At 45.5% G+C, this 15,780-nt stretch overlaps 1 protein-coding gene across 12 annotated transcripts in view; it reads right to left on the bottom strand.

Annotated features, from left to right (window-relative positions):
• Window positions 1-15,780, bottom strand: part of FYN (FYN proto-oncogene, Src family tyrosine kinase) — a 216,006-nt gene that overhangs the window by 39,056 nt on the left and 161,170 nt on the right. For all 12 annotated transcript variants that reach the window (XM_060419482.1, XM_060419479.1, XM_060419483.1 and 9 more), the window contains 5 exons: window positions 14,255-14,512; window positions 12,351-12,447; window positions 4,943-5,041; window positions 2,108-2,211; window positions 1,000-1,149 (listed from right to left, as the gene is read on the bottom strand). In XM_060419482.1, the coding sequence (XP_060275465.1) occupies window positions 1,000-1,149; window positions 2,108-2,211; window positions 4,943-5,041; window positions 12,351-12,447; window positions 14,255-14,501 (697 nt within the window). In that variant the 5' untranslated portion in view covers window positions 14,502-14,512. The remainder of the gene's footprint in view (window positions 1-999; window positions 1,150-2,107; window positions 2,212-4,942; window positions 5,042-12,350; window positions 12,448-14,254; window positions 14,513-15,780) is intronic.

Here is a 15,780-nt window from a genome sequence, read left to right as displayed (position 1 = left end):
GCCATTTTCAAGAAACTGCCTTTTTTGGTGCTAAACAATTATACACACATATTTTTAAATGAATGAGCATAGGGCAATAGTGGAAGTCAAGCCATGTAGTATTTTGGAGTCTTGTCATTATCCTAAAGAATAACAAAAAATGTACATATGGGTCACATAAAAACTATTGGGTTATAGACCTCTATCTGGACATGCATATGTCTATCCACTGGTGTGTATATATTGATATAGTGGGGCTGACTTGCTAATCTAGGAAAGAAAGCAATCATTTTAACAACTGCATGTACAATCACCCTCTTTAATAAAATGTACAAATCACACACCTAAACACCTAATAATTATATGTTTCTAGGAACAACAGACTGATGGTGATGTCTGGGTGTTAGGACAGAGATTGATCTACTACTTAAAAGTTTAATTTAATACAATAGCTGTAACATCTCTAGGAGCTGTGGGTCATATACATCTAAGTCTAGTTAGTGAACGGAAGCATTGGTGGGCAAGTAGAAATGAGAAATGGATGGCGAAAGTCATCTAGTGTATGCGTGCGCAGCCCTTCCTGCTGAGAGGGAAGTGATGGTAGGAACACCCCCCACCCCTCTAGAAGGCCCCATGGATGGAGTTCCCCCAGAGACAGCACCTTCTTCCTTTCACAGCTTCCAAACTATATATACTGCAGGGGAGCAGGAAGCGATAACTTCCAAGGATTTAAAGACGAAGACGAAAAAACAAACAGCTTTTAGAATTTAACCTATTGCTTTCTAGTTGGGGAACGAGAATGGTCTGTATTTTGACAAACATATGGAACTAACAATAACTGCGAAGGTAAAAATAGTGAGAACCTATTCGGCCAAGCCTCATCTTGAGAGCCTAGCAAGGAAGACTATTTTCCTAGTGCCTTTCGATATATTTGCTGTACCACTTTCCCTTTTCCCACTCTTTCTTCACTCCCTCCCTCCAGCATCCAAATGGTTAGTAGCCAGTTAGAATTCACCTTACCTGAGTAATGTTGTACAAGCTGCTGAAGGGTTTCAAATTGGGCCCGGGTGGTAATATAGTATCCACCGTTGTCAAGTTTTCGAATTTTATAATGTTTGACATGGTCTCCTTTCATATCATCCCAGTCACGGATAGAAAGTGAATAGGCACCTGGGAGACGTGCAAAGCATCAGCAGCTCCAATCATTTTGAATGCCAATTTCTTTTTGGGGGACTCATTTACTTAAGAGTATTCTGATTGATAATTATTAAGAGGAGACATACACACCACACACACACATCCATTCAGCAACATAGGAAGAAAATAATTTTTTCCTGCTAATGTCAGAAGACATTAGTAATAAAATGATTCTACCGTTGAGAATGAAAGCTCCCTGGATTTTTTTTTTCTATGAGAAGTCTATTCAGTATACTTGTACTGGTGAACTCGGCGTAGACCCAGCTCCCCCAGGGCAAGATAAAGGAAGCACAGATGCTCACGGCCGAGACTGCTGTCCTAGTCTGGGTTATCCACGGAGCATCACCAAGTCAGGGGTGGTGTGTACTGAAAGAAATCTAAGGGCTGTTTCTCTAGAACGGAGCTTCCAATTCTTGCTTCACAACACTTTTCACAGGAGCAGATAACCAGTAGTCTGGTTGTTCAAGCTAGAAGGCCACTGCTGTTTCCTTGGCCTAGCTCCTCTAATGAGTTGTTAAATAATGAGAAGCAAATGGAGGAAGAGAAGTCCTCGATTGTGGGAAAAAAAGAAATGAACAAAACAAAACAAAACAAAACAACCTGTGTGATGGGCGCCTGAGGAACTAAGAGTTTCAGAAAATCCTAATTCTAAAGGACTTCTGAACGTCCTGTGATCCTGTGTGCCTGGAGGGGAGAAGCAGCCCAGCCCCTGTTTCGGGAGGAAGGCCTTGGTTTCCAGCCTCTGTAGTCCTTTCCGAACTGTCTGCAGTTCTAGAGCCTGGAGGGGAAACTGAAAATAGGACTCTGCTAGCGAGGCAGAGAGGATATGTGCCATTTAAAAATCCTTGTACATTAGAGATAAGCCTTTCATCCCCTCTGACTAATCCACAGATTTGAATGACAAGCCAACGCCTTCAACTCGTTATCTTACCTTTGGTGGTTTCACTCTCACGGATAAGAAAGGTACCCCGTGGGTTTCCAAAGGACAAAAGCTGTCGCTCAGCATCTTTCCGGCCGAGTTTTCCAAAGTACCACCTGTAAATGAGATCAAGGGAAGGAGACATTGTCTACCGATCATTTGCCGAAGTGGAACAGTGCCCGTGCTTCCTCGTCACCTCCAAGTCCCTCCTTAGCCTCCCCTGTGTGTTTTTCCTAGCTTCATCTAGCTCCCTTTCAATCTATTCCTGATTCCATCCCTAATCCACCCCTTTCACGCCTGAAAAACAATCAGATTTGAATTGCAGGTTATTTTCCTTCCTTCCAGAGATGATGGGAAACCGGTGGGTTTGTGTTGCAAGTATCGCCTGCATGAACAAAAAGGAAAAACCCCAGACCTTGTTTTGAAATGGCAGCTGCAGGACACCCTGCCCATGAGCTTCTACAAGACCCTGGATTTTTGAGCATTATTACAACCCTTGGCAAATAACAAAATACAGTCTTAGTGTACATAAAGATCATTAATCAAGCATTAAAAAAAAAGCCCATTGGAATGGCTAAACAGTATTTTCAGTAGCTTCCTACCTATAGGAACTCTGAAAGAAAGAGGTCAAGACTATCCCTAATTTGAGACGACTGCTGTCCCTGGATGCCTGTGACTCTTGTCTTCCTGCTCAGCAGCAGGAAGGACCTGGTAAGAGGCATCTGCTGAGTGGTGGTGCTGTGACCTGCCACACGTGACCTCTGGCACAGCGGCAGGCCCACGTTACTGTGCACAGTCAACCAGCTCAGCCTTAAAAACGGCTCGGCGTCACAGACGTGTTCCTCCTCTCCCTGTAATATCACTCCTGTGCCACTTCAGGAAGCGTTGCATCAAGTCGCCTCCTGGCCTGCCTTCTTCATCTTGCACCTCCCCCCATACTCTCCAGCCGTAAGCCCAGCCTGACAATTGGGTAATGTTTCCGCACTAGATGCTGGGTGAGCAGCAGGTGCTTCTAGAGCCCCCAGAGAGAACTTGGTGGCACTCCATTGGAATCTGTGCACAGGGACAATTTTTAGAATGTTTGACTGTGAAAGGATCCAGTTTCTAAAATGAAGTTTCAATTCATTATACATGAACACAGCTATTATGTGTTCACTGTCAAGTTCTTTTGTGAATGAGCGAGCTTCCCTGAAGATAAGAAAAGACACACTGCATGCCAGCTCCTTTGTGACTTTTAAAGGCACAAGACTGCAACAATCCTAACCTTGTGCTAGGGGCTATAAAAGGAACTACACCAATGATTTGTGGGAAATGATTTTCCAGATTTGTATCAATAACCCAATTAAAATGCAGTGTAAACATGAACAATGGTGAAAAGGGAACCATTAGAACAATAGAGTGTACTAAGGCAATCGTATTTTAAGATAATGGTAATAAACCGCACATGTGAAACCATGGGTATTATTTTTTAAATGTTATTTTCTTCTTTAAAGAACTGTTACAAACATAACTTAAACGTATATTGGGTAGGTTCCCAGTTCAGTCAAAGTAATGGTATATTTTGGTGGCATCTTTTATTCTGAAAGAACACAGAGATGTTTGCAAACCTGCCCTAAAATAATGATTCAGGGCAGATTCCTTTATTCACTGATGATGAAACACTCACTGAGAGCAAAAAGGAGCTCAGAGTCACTGAGTCTTCAACAGTGGAAAACAGAACAGATCTTCCTAGAGGAGATACAGGGGAATTAAAGACAAGCAAGACATCCCACAGGGGAGTCTAGCTGTCCCTGCAGTGCTGACATAAGCGCCAGGCATGTTAAACATCAGAGCCAAAGCGTGGACTCCGGGGCCGACTCTTCTCAGCAACCTTGCTGGAAAGTCAGAACTGCCTCCGGCAGCAGAGGCGGGTCCCCTAGGTATCGGGGCAGTGTGGTGGGCGGTGGGGCAAGGCCCGGCTCCCGCGTTCGGGAGATCCTGATCCACCTCCCTCGCCCTCAGTTCAGAGGGGAGGGCCGCCACACGAGCCATCCTCACAGCTCTCAGCTTTGGAAATGCCCATGAATCCCCACAGGCCAGGGGGAGGAACTAGGGTCACTCCTTCTGGGATATTCCCTCAGCCCATCGACCATCTTCTGAAACCGCTATCAGTGAACCCCTTGCACTAACTGCTAGTCACAATTTGCTAAGAAAGAAGCCACCTGAGACTCCATGTCAAAGCAAAGGGCCATTTGAAGCGCATGACCACGGGGCTTGCTGAGCGGCAGAACACACTGCACGTGAGTTATTCCTACCTGGGGTGTGAACGGTATGCCTTTCCAGCACCCCTTTAACACCCGTGTACGCTGAGGAGAAAAATCTCCAATTGATCTTGAACAATTACTTACACCTCCCTTTCTCTCTGTCTCCATCCCTCCTTTCTTCCTTCCCCTCCCCTCTTTTCTTCAGCAGACTGCAGGCTTAGATCCTGGAGTGGCCAGTAATGCAGGCTCTAGAATTTCATCACGTTCTTACGGTTATTTCTATATATGGCAAGTAATACTGGGTTTTCATTTGAGGTGCTACTATAAAGTTTCTTCTCGAAATAAATGTTTTTAAAACGTGAGCAGGGAAAAAAAAAAAAAAAAGTGAGCAGGCTTTAAGAAAAACATTAAGTTAATCAGGGTACAAGCATTACGCAATGGGGCAAAAACCACGGCATAGGGCCTGAAGGTCACAGCACCGCCACATCCGCTCCCCGCTTAATGGCTCCAGGGAACTGCTTCTTCCTCTTGCACAAGGTTAATGAATTTATCAGGGCAACTAACTTGGAAAAGCAAGTAGTTAAGAGAAAACAGCAAAACGTACTCTTCTGCCTGGATGGAGTCAACTGGAGCCACATAATTGCTGGGAATGTAACCCGTCTCTCCAGTTGTCAAGGAGCGCGCTTCCCACCAATCTCCTTCCCTGGAGGAAAAAAAAAAGAGAAAAGGAAGTGAATATGTCCACAAGTTCAGTGTTCTGCAGTCACAGACTCGGTGTAGTAGGAGCACATGACCACCTTCTAGTCATTCTACTACCTGATTTTTCCAAACAACTCCCACACAGCTTTCTGCGAGGATCAAATGCATGCAATCCACATTAGCTGGGAGAGGAGTCCAGCTTTGTCTGTCACCTCTCGCTTTGTTTATGAATTCAGAATGTATGACCCTTCACAAGGGAGCACTGATGGGGAAGAGGGCATTTGGCTTGGTGCGTGCTAAGTTATTTCAGTTGTGTCCGACTCTTTGCAACCCTATGGACTGTAGCCTACCAGGCTCCATGGGACTCTCCAGGCAAGAATGCTGGAGTGGGTTGCCATTTCCTACTCCAGGGGATCTTCCTGATGCAGGGATCGAACCTCTGTGGCTTATGTCTCCTGCGCTGGCAGGCAGGTCTTTTTTTTTTTTTTTGCCACTAGCACCGCCCACTAAGTCCCTTTGGCTTGGTAAGTGTCTCCAACTTGGAGGGGAAGGGAACTCAATCACTGCCCACTTAAGGAAAACATTGTACCAACAACAAAATCATAATTATGTGAAGTGAGGGATGTGTTAACCAACCTTCTTGTAGTAAACATTTCACAACATACATCTGTCAACCCATCACATTGCACACCTTAAACTTATACAATGTCATATTTCCAATTATATCTCAATGAAGCTGGGAGAAAATACAGGATGCACTGATTGTGCTAATTTGGCTAACAGTCTCTACTTCATCCCCAGCATCCTGGTACCTCTATGCAGGCCACTGGCTTTAACGTTATTTTGTCAGCTAGTAAATGATTTGAAAGAAAGAAAGGAAAAAGGGAGAAGGGGACAGACAGACAGCAGGCAGACACTGTAGTTGCATGTGTGTGTCTGTGTGTTTAGTCGCTCAGTGATGTCTGACTCTTTGTGACCCCGTGGGCTGTAGCCCGCCAGGCTCCTCTGTCCATGGGATTCTCCAGGCAAGAGTACTGGAGTGGCTTGCCATTTTCTACTTCAGGGGATCTTCCTGACCCAGGGCTCGAACCTGTATCTCTTGAGTCTCCTGAATTGGCAGGTGAATTCTTTACCAGTGTATCACCTGGGAAGCCCTTCATAGTTATATATGATTTCAGAAAGGTGGCCTGTCAGGAGGCCCAATAAAGGATGCAGGCCCTCTGAATATCTGCCTTGTTTGCTTTCAAGAAAATGGGTAGAAGAATAAAGCTTACAGTGGGTTATAACATTTTCACTCTGAGGTTATTTCATCAGGTATTGACAGCACTGGCCCGAGTCTGGGGGGCAGGGGAGGAAGGGTGGGTGCAGCTGTGTGGGCGCAAGTGCAGGGGGAGGAAAAGACCTCGCTAAGAGGCTGAGAGTCTTAGTCTCAGCACTTCAGCCCGGTGTCTCAGCCACAGCATGGCCTCATCTGTCGGGCGCTCCGTGCTGTGGGCAGACGGACGGAAAGGGGGACGTGAAACATGACTCAGCTTGAGGCAAATGAATAGATGGAAAGGTCAGAGTTCATACGATCAGACTCACACAGCTGCACGTGACAGAGAGCACGGGCGGAGCAGAGTGTGCGCCTCCGCCTCCATCAACAAAGGTCAGTGTGTATGTGGGGCTGTAGCTCTGACACGGACGGTGTCACAGAGGCCTCCACGAGACTGTGGTCAAGAGCAGGAGGAGCAAGGGAGGACCCAACTGCCCCTGAGCAGATGGAGGCCTCCCAGACTTTTGATCACCAGATGCCTAGCACCTTCTCTCTTGCCTTTTTTGGTCCTTGGAGGAAGCAAGGGCAATTCCAGGCTGGTTTTTTTGTTTGTTTGAAATAACTTTTTCACTGACCTGTGTGTCAAAGCCCTCCGACAGGGAAGAGAAATGTTGGCTCCGGACCCTGGTCAGGATCCTCCCCAGATGGATGCAATTAGGTGGAGGACGACCAGCCTCCATGTTAAACGCAAGCCTCACTCTGTGACCCAACCTCTAAAGCCTGACCCTGAGCAAGGTGATGATGAGCAGCCACTCCAGACAGGATTTCACACGACAGACAGACGGTGACAAGCCCATCGGTGCTACAGGTGCAGCTGTGGGAAGTGTCAGGTGGCACAAGCCACACAGAAAGGCTCACAAGCAAACAGGGTGCTGGCAAAGCCTTTAAAAAACTGATGTTCGAATTAGTGTTTCAGTCTTTCATTACTCTATTAAATTTAAACAAAGCGATCAAAAGAGGGAGATAGTTGCACCCAGAAATTCCTTTATTAATAATTTTAAATTTAGTTCAAGGAGTAACTTATGCATCCCAAAGACTACAGGTACACCTGTGAACCCGTGAACCCCTGTGAACCCACCACCCAACTTAAGAACCAGACTGGTGCTGGCTGTGTGGAATCTACCCTACGCAGCTCCCCGAGCTTGTCCCTCTGCCTTTCAGGTTCAAATTATGACATTACAAATGTTAACATTGTAACAGTTTGTATTGGTTTCATTTCTACATCTGTCAAGGGAAATGCCTGCAGTTGTAAGGACATCCTCTAAGAACATATGTGGAAGTTTATTTTTTTCTTTGCACACTGCACGTGTTTAAGGACTGCTTTGGAGCCATTATCATTTTAATGCGGTGACATTTACCGCTCTGAACTTCCACTAGATGGAGACATTTCATTATAGAAAATAACAGTACATATCACTTCCAGGCTTTCTTCTCTTTCTCTGTGCTTCCCACCACACACACACCTGGGATATCTCCCAAACAGTAAGGAAAATATTAAGTACTTGCAGCAGAGGCTTATTTATTTTTTACTGTAAAATAACCTTCATTGAGTTAGTTCTAATTGATTTGAATTTAGAAAAAAAAAAAAGTCGATACTATCAATTTTCAGGTACATGGAAATGTCATCTGGGACAGGAAACCAATATACTTTGCTCCAAGTTGTGACAAGCCCAGCCTTACCCAGGTGATCAAGTTCTTTCCATTTCAAATCGAGCATTAACTATCTCATTTTGGTTTTGGCACCTAAATAGTTTAGCACTGATTACAATCCAACTATCAGATCATTCTAAAGTCATGTATTAGGAATTCACGATTTTCTCTTGAACGACTCTATTAATCTCACAAAGGTTTTCAGTTACTCGAGAAGCTGAGAAAGATAAAATCCTTTTCTCTTTTCGAGGCCATCTAGGGTCACTTTCCCCACCACAGGAGATGACAAGGACACAATGTAGTAACTCACATGTTGTGCCCAGACAGGCTGGTGTAGACTCAAGATAGCAAAAGGACCCTTCTGAGCAGATGAATGAATCACGTTTTAATACACTGGAAGCCCAATTCACTTACAAGTAAATAACATACTCCATATAAATTATTCAGCTTGATTTAGGAAAACAGGATCTTTACTGGGTTACTTTTTCTTTCTTTGAGTTACCATGAGTAATTAGTATTATTAAAATTGCATTTCTTTAAACAGTTCTTACAGTCCAGTTATTTCATTAATTTAAGAGTTGGTGAGATTTTTCTTCAACTGTTATCTTGCTCTGATTCAAATACATGATTTAAGCCTTGGCTCTGGTTTAGAATAGAAATTTCCATCACAGCTTCCCCTCTTGCTCTAGTTTAAACACATTAAAAGAGCCTCTTCCCATTCTCCAGAGCTGCTCAGAGGGCTTGTGGTCCCAGGAGCTGGGAGTTTGGAGCCCCGATGGAGCCAGGAAATGACATTTGCACACAGAAGTCAGCCTTGATCTATGGAGCTTTGGCGCATTATTATTATAAATGCTGGATTCTTTCTAAATTTGGTCACCACCCATCTTACTCTCACAGAGCATATCCATAACAGTTTGGTCAAAAGCTTACATGGGCTCTAAACCAGATTTCTTCTTATTACAATGAAAAGAACTTTAAAGGAGTCACTACTGTAGGCCATGGGGGCTTCCCAGGCTGGTCAGTGACAAAGAATCCACCTGCCAATGCAGAAGTGGGTTTGATCCCTGGGTTGGGAAAGATCCCCTGGAGGAGGAAACGGCAACCCACTCCAGTATTCTTGCCTGGAAAATTCCATGGACAGAAGAGCCTGGAGGGCTACAGTCCGTGGGGTTGCAAAGAGTTGGACACAACTATTGACAGCACCCTAGGCCACGAGCACTGTTCCACTCTGTAAAACATTGATTATATTTTAGAATTGCTGTCTCTGGTGGTACAGCAGTAGTCATGAAATGCAAAAATAGGAATAAAACAGGTGAATTCTATATTCAAAAACAGATCAAGTTTAGTAATGTCCTAACACCCTGCACTGAGCACCTACACCGGTCAGGGAGGGGCCTCTCCTCCCCGTGGTGGGAGGCAGTGCCACCAGCTCGGGCCAGGGGCACAGCCACACAAGCACATCACACGGTTTACACTGCACCTTAAAACACGAAAGCCTGCCTGGAGGCCTTCAGATTCTGCCTCGGGACAGGGAAAGGAGTGGGAGGACCCACGCTGGGAGGTGTGGCAGCTGCCCCAGGGAGAACACAGCCCTGTCCCTCCCTGTCTTTCAAGGGATGGGAGCCAGGGCCCCAGGAGAGGCTGGGGAAGGGGAGGGAGATGCACGCCATCTGGTTCTGCACTACTGCTTTGTTCTTCCGTCACCATCTTCCCTTCCCTGTTATTACCCTTGACTTCAGCATATTGTGTTTGTTACAAAAACTTTATTTTCAGTGCTCCATAACCTTGAAAAAGGGCATTTAAATGGCACGTAGGATGAGAAATTCCACTGGCAAGAAGGAAGAACATTAAAGGGGAAAAAAATCCTTTGTAATAATATCTTCTAAGGGAATGGGGTCAGAGCCTCAAATGCCTTCTGTAAACATTAAAGACCACGCATGCAAATCACGAAATATAGATTGAGGTAGATCGGATCTTCCTCGAGTGTTTCTCCAAAATTCCAATCAGAAGCCATTCCAGATCTGACCAAGCTTAACAAAGGAGGAAGTCACAAATTAGATTTTGGCAACGACTGGCTTTCCAAGTGCCCTGCAAACCGGATGTGTAGACCCATGTGCAGTGTGGGGAAAACCTAAGAGAGTCACTTAAGGTACTTCCTATATTTCTGAATTCTTACCTTTTAGAAGTTACAAATGAATTGAAAAGTTCTAACCAATCCTGGCATTTAGGAAATACTGAATAAAATAGGGAGGGGAAGGAGGGTGGTATTTCAGAATTTGAAATTAGCAGCCTCTGACAAGAAGCATTCATCTGAGCATCGAATTAACAACAAGGAATCAGAAATCAGAAGAGATCAAAGCCAAATGCCCCCTCTCCCACTTCCCCTCCAACCTGTATGTAACTCCAATGGTTCAGTTTCCTGACTTGGGCCTTTCCAGCCCCGAACCTGACGCTGCACTCAGTATGCCATCCCCACATCTCACCCTTGGCCCTGCCACCTGCTAGCTCCATGTACCTGGGCTGCTCTCTAACCTGCGCCTCTGGCTCCTCCTATGGCAAAAGATGGCTACGAGACGCGCCTCAGTTGCTGTGAAGGGCAAATGAGAACGCCTGCAGCTTAGCACACGGCTGGCACCTAAGAGCCCTCGACAAATAGCAGCCGTTCACCAGAGAAAAGTTCCCGTGGCTACAGGAGGAGGGCTGGGGGACGGGGTGGGCAGGTAACGTTCTTCTTGATCCCAGTACACGTTACATAGGCGTGTTTGGTGTGTGACAATTCTGCGAAAGGTACACCTTTAAAAAACTGTGGTAAAATACGTATGACATACAAGGTACCACCTGAACTATTTTCCAGTTGAGCGGTGTTATTGTGCAAGCACCGCCAGGCACACTTTTGATCTGTGCGCTTGACCCTACGTAATTTAAATAAAAAGTTAAAAAAAAAATCCCATCCACCCCCCTGTTAGTGGTGACAAAAAAAAAAGTCCTGTAACTAGAGACACAGTGCCTTCTGATGTCTGGAAGAGTCACCGGCCTAATATGGGAGGAATTCCATTCCTGCCCTTGAAAGGTGGTCCTGAGTTGGGGGCGTTTGAGGGGAGGGGAGGGCTTTACAAGGAGGCAATGTTCAGGGCCTGGGGGAGTTCCTTGCTCCAAGGACTACTCCTCTTTCCTGGGATGTGCAGGGTGAGCAGGGCTGTGGGAGAGCAGAAGTGCCAGGCGTCCGGGCCTTCCACCATCACACAATCCAGTTTGCTCAGCAGGCAGAGGGCAGATTAACTGGACCTTCCTAACGGGCTCTCCGCCCTTATTTTTCCCAGACACTAGGGGGCGCTCATGAGGGAAACTTGAGGAGTAGGGGAGGGAGCCTGACTTAGACACAGGGGACATCATTTCCTTCTGAGCCTGAATTTTTCTTGCGGGCCCTGACCTGTGCACCTTGCCTGAACCTAATAGACATAATATTTAAAAACTGAAGGGAAATCTGACTCGTATTTTACTCTCCCTAAAGTGAAAGTGAAGTCTCTCAGTCGTGTCCAACTCTTTGCGAGTCCGTGAACTGAAGCCCACCAGGCTCCTCCGTCCTTGGGATTCTCCAGGCAAGAGTACTAGAGTGGGTTGCCATTTCCTTCTCCAGGGGAACTTCCCGACCCAGGGATCGAACCCAGGTCTCCCGCATTGCGGGCAGACGCTTTAACCTCTGAGCCACCAGGGACGCCCCTAAAGGAAGTATTAAATGGAGGATTTGAAAAATGAGTGATTCTCGCCCTTGCCATTTCCCCGCTGCCTGCATAGCGGGCTGTTCCTACAGGCCACACTGAAAAGGCACGCACTGTCGTCATTCTCAAGCGGGCCAAATCGGTTCTCCTTCCACCTTACAAAGGTTTTAGTCAACTGCAAATTTTCATTATGGCAAAATGCCTCTACAGGCTTCACCAATTAGAATATTTAGCAGTTTTGAAAATGGAATGTGTTGCCAGCCTTACATGAGGCCAGGGTGACACGTGAAGTCTGAAGAAAATCTCAGGGCAGAGAGAGGGTAATATGGGCAGGCAAGCCCCATGCCAATCATCTGAAACTGTAGATTTGTAGAGGGAGACAGCCTTTAAACCAAAACCATTGACTCTGCTTCTACGCTCCCAAAAAGCTCCCTGGACACACAGCACCACAGAATACCACACTGGTTCATCGACTCTTTCCTCAAGCTAAATTGCTAAGAATTAGTGAATTGATGAGCAAGTGCTCTCTTAGCATTTCAGAGATATGGAAAAAGGTGCAGACTGCTAACACTAGAATCACTTCCCGGCCTGAGAGGCACGCCTGCTTTATTCTCCCGCTCCAAACTTACGAGCTGTTCAATATTTGAAATTTTTCTCCTTTGTGAAAACTCAGATCATCTTCCGTCCGTGCTTCATAGTCATAAAGGGCCACAAACAGGGTCACTCCTGACAAAAAACAAAATCAAAATGGGGGAGATTATTACACCAGGGGAAATTAATTCCAAGAAATTAAATCTTCATTAAAGCCTCATTCCCAAAATTTACATCTAATCGGCACTGATAACATCAGGCAGTGTTGTAATTAACACGTGAAACCAGAGTTAAGAGCTGAGTTTATGCCTCAGTCTTTGTGAAAGGAAGCATTATTTGAGCTGACTAAAACCCAGGGCTGAAGGACTTCTCTCTGCACACTTGGAATGAGTCTTCAGGAAGAGACATATATTAATATTATATTACGGCCACAACCAAGGGCAACAAGTAGCAACATTACAGTTCAGATGGGCAGAGCTCTGCGGCACTGACAAGACACGCTTTACCTGACACACATTTACCCCCATGAGGAGCCACATCAGGCCCGGGGAAAGACTGCAGAGAGCTCGCCTTCTCCCAGCAGGCACGGGGTATGTGTGCTGGGTGCACCTCTGGTTCGTTCCCCCCTGCATCCTCCAGAGACAGACGTCCCTAGACTGCCTAATGATTTCTTTCCTTCAGCCCTCCACTCCAGGTGCCTTCCAGGAAGACTGGAAGGATAAGGCAGTGTACTCAGCCTCCAGGCACCCATGTAAGGCCTGCTCTCAAGGGAATGCTACATTCACCATAAGGATGAACATAAATATTTTTTTCTACTGAAAAGAGTGTGAAGTGTTGGCAGCACAGAAGTAGCTAGTTGCCCAAAGCTCTGGGTCAGGTCCCCTGGATATAACTATACTACCCTGTTGGGTGCAGAGGGAAGAGAGGCCTTGGTAGTGCCAATTCCCCACGTAAAAAGTATAGCGGGCTATTTTATAGGACCTCTGCTCCCAGCTGAACTGAGAACATAAGGATTGATGTATTTTATATATATTTAAAAAACTTTTATAATAAATAAGACAGTTTTGGAACAAGTTATGTCAAATATCTAGTTACCATGGTTCACATACTGGGAGAGGCTTTGGAAGACTAAGGATGCATGAGATATCTTACAAATATTTCAGAAAACATATGTCTGAGAACACACGCCAGATATTTTACAAAGTATTAGCTAAGTCAGCAAATGCACATAGCAGTGAAATACAGCCTAGGGAAAAAAGAAGGAAAAGTTAAAAAAAAAAATGAGACGATCCCTTAAGGATACATAGGATTCAATTTTAAAGTACAAAAGAGATGAAAATACTTGAGGGCCGATAAACTCTGCCATATACAAGACAATGGGAGGATCAGAGAGAGAGAATCAGTGAAGACAAATTGCCAAAAAATAATATAGCCAAATGAGCCCACCAGCTGGGAAGTGCCAGGCAGGATGGAGGTTAATTAGGAAGCTGAAAGGGCAGGTACTCCCCTGGAAACACTCTGAACTAGGGGTCGTGGGGAAGGAGTGCTTTCATAGCTGGAGAACTCAAAACATCCACGCTCATATCCAGTCCTGAACCTTCTGATTCTAAAGATCTGGGATTGGGGGTGGGGGCGGGGCTCAGGTATCTGTATTTTGAAAAAGCTGCCTAGTTATTCCAAGCCAGCCAGCCAAGGTTGAGAGCCACTGGACTCAAGTGACTCAGAAAGTTGTGCCTGGTTAACCCTCACAGGATCCTCACAGAGCAGCAGCTGGGGGACCCCCGCGCCGCTGTTGCCAGTATCTAGATTTGTCCATCAAGCTTTAGTGATTTTAAGAGCCTTTCATCTGGTAGCAGGGAGTTGGAGAGTGATTAAAAACTTAAACGTCAAAGGAGCACAAATGTTCAACTGCTAAAAGATTTAAGAGCAGCTTCATCCTGACCTGTTCCTCCTCTCGTTCGCAAGGTCCCAGTATGAGACGAAGAGTTCACACCCCCGAAGACGGTGAGTCCTTGGCCCCCGGCCCCGTGGAAGTTGTTGTAGTTCGGGATGGAGGTCACGCCGAAGCTGGGGTAGTGCTGAGGAGTGGGGTCTGTACCATAGCGGTACCCGGAGCTCTGGTTCAGACTGCCATCCCTCTCCTCCGTCAGTTTTGTTGCTTCTTTATCCTTACATTGCACACAGCCCATTATCTAAATTCCTGTTGAAAAGAAACAGAAAGAGGCACGTGAACTTGGATGCCCCCTAGTGGCTGGGTTGCTTGACTATAAAGAGGAATCTTCAACAAAATTCACCATGTGGCATCTCAGGCCTAGAGGGCCACGAAAAGCAGAGGCTGGGGTTGACGGCCGGAAGCAATCTCAGTGCCCTTAACTTGACCATCACATTTATTCCTCATAGGCTCTGGGCGATGGGGTCAACACACAGCATGATGTTCACCACGCAGTATCTTCCCTCATGTGAGGTCTGCACCCTTACAATCCTAATATCAGATGCCTGCCTAAAGACTGTCCAATAATAGAACCTGGTTTTCTCTAATCTCCTTAAAAAATAGTGTATGCTCTCAAAAATGAGTCTGTGCAGTATTAGAGTAAAACATTAGAATAAAACCCTCCATCACAGCAAAGGAAATCTGAAGAGAATACAGGCGTGTTGGAAAAGCCAGAATATAGCCCTTAAATAGCTCACTGTACTTCTTCATTCATGGCTACTCATTCACAGACACACATTTGGTAAATTTTAAGCAATAAGATAAGTATCAAAATTAAGAAATAATCACTAACTAGATGAAAAAAATGCAGTTGGCAGAAACTAAGAGGGCTGAGTGTATTCGCAGGATGTCAAGATAGCCTACAGTCAGAAAATCATTTAAACAGGCTAATTAACTTTTAAAATTTCCATTAGCTTTTGACATCTTTCAGAAACACTTAAAAGCTCATTCCCACGTTCTAGAATTAGTGGTGAATTAAAACTTGAGTCACTGTCACTCCATCCTCCTTCCAACTAAACCTACGGTGTCGGTGCTGGTCTCAGGAAAGAGCATCAGCCAAGACCCAGGTGTTCTCGTAAGAGTCCTGAAGCTCGTCCGTCACTGGCTCCTCTTCGTTTATTTCTCAGCCCTGTCTCTCACGCTACCATCCAAACATGCCTGACTTCTCAGTGCTTAAGGTTCTATTCTTCCCACTCACCGTTTGTCCTTGAAACATGGCTTTGAACCCCTTTGTCCTCTCCTCTCTGGTTGTTTTATTTGATATGGACCATTTTTAAAAAGTCTTTATTTGTTACAAATTGTTTCTGTTTTATGTTTTGTTTTTTTGGCCATGGAGATGTATGGGATCTTAGCTTCCTGACCAGGGATTGAACCCACACTCCCTGCATTGCAAGGTGAAGTCTTAACCCCTGGACCACCAGGGAAGTAAGTCCCTCCCTCTCCCTCTATGATACACAATATAATCTTCATGTCTCAGT

Source organism: Ovis aries, chromosome 8 (assembly GCF_016772045.2).
Source record: "Ovis aries strain OAR_USU_Benz2616 breed Rambouillet chromosome 8, ARS-UI_Ramb_v3.0, whole genome shotgun sequence".
Lineage (NCBI taxonomy): Eukaryota > Metazoa > Chordata > Mammalia > Artiodactyla > Bovidae > Ovis > Ovis aries.
Note: the sequence above shows the minus strand (reverse complement) of the source record. Positions and strands in the feature narration are given on the sequence as shown.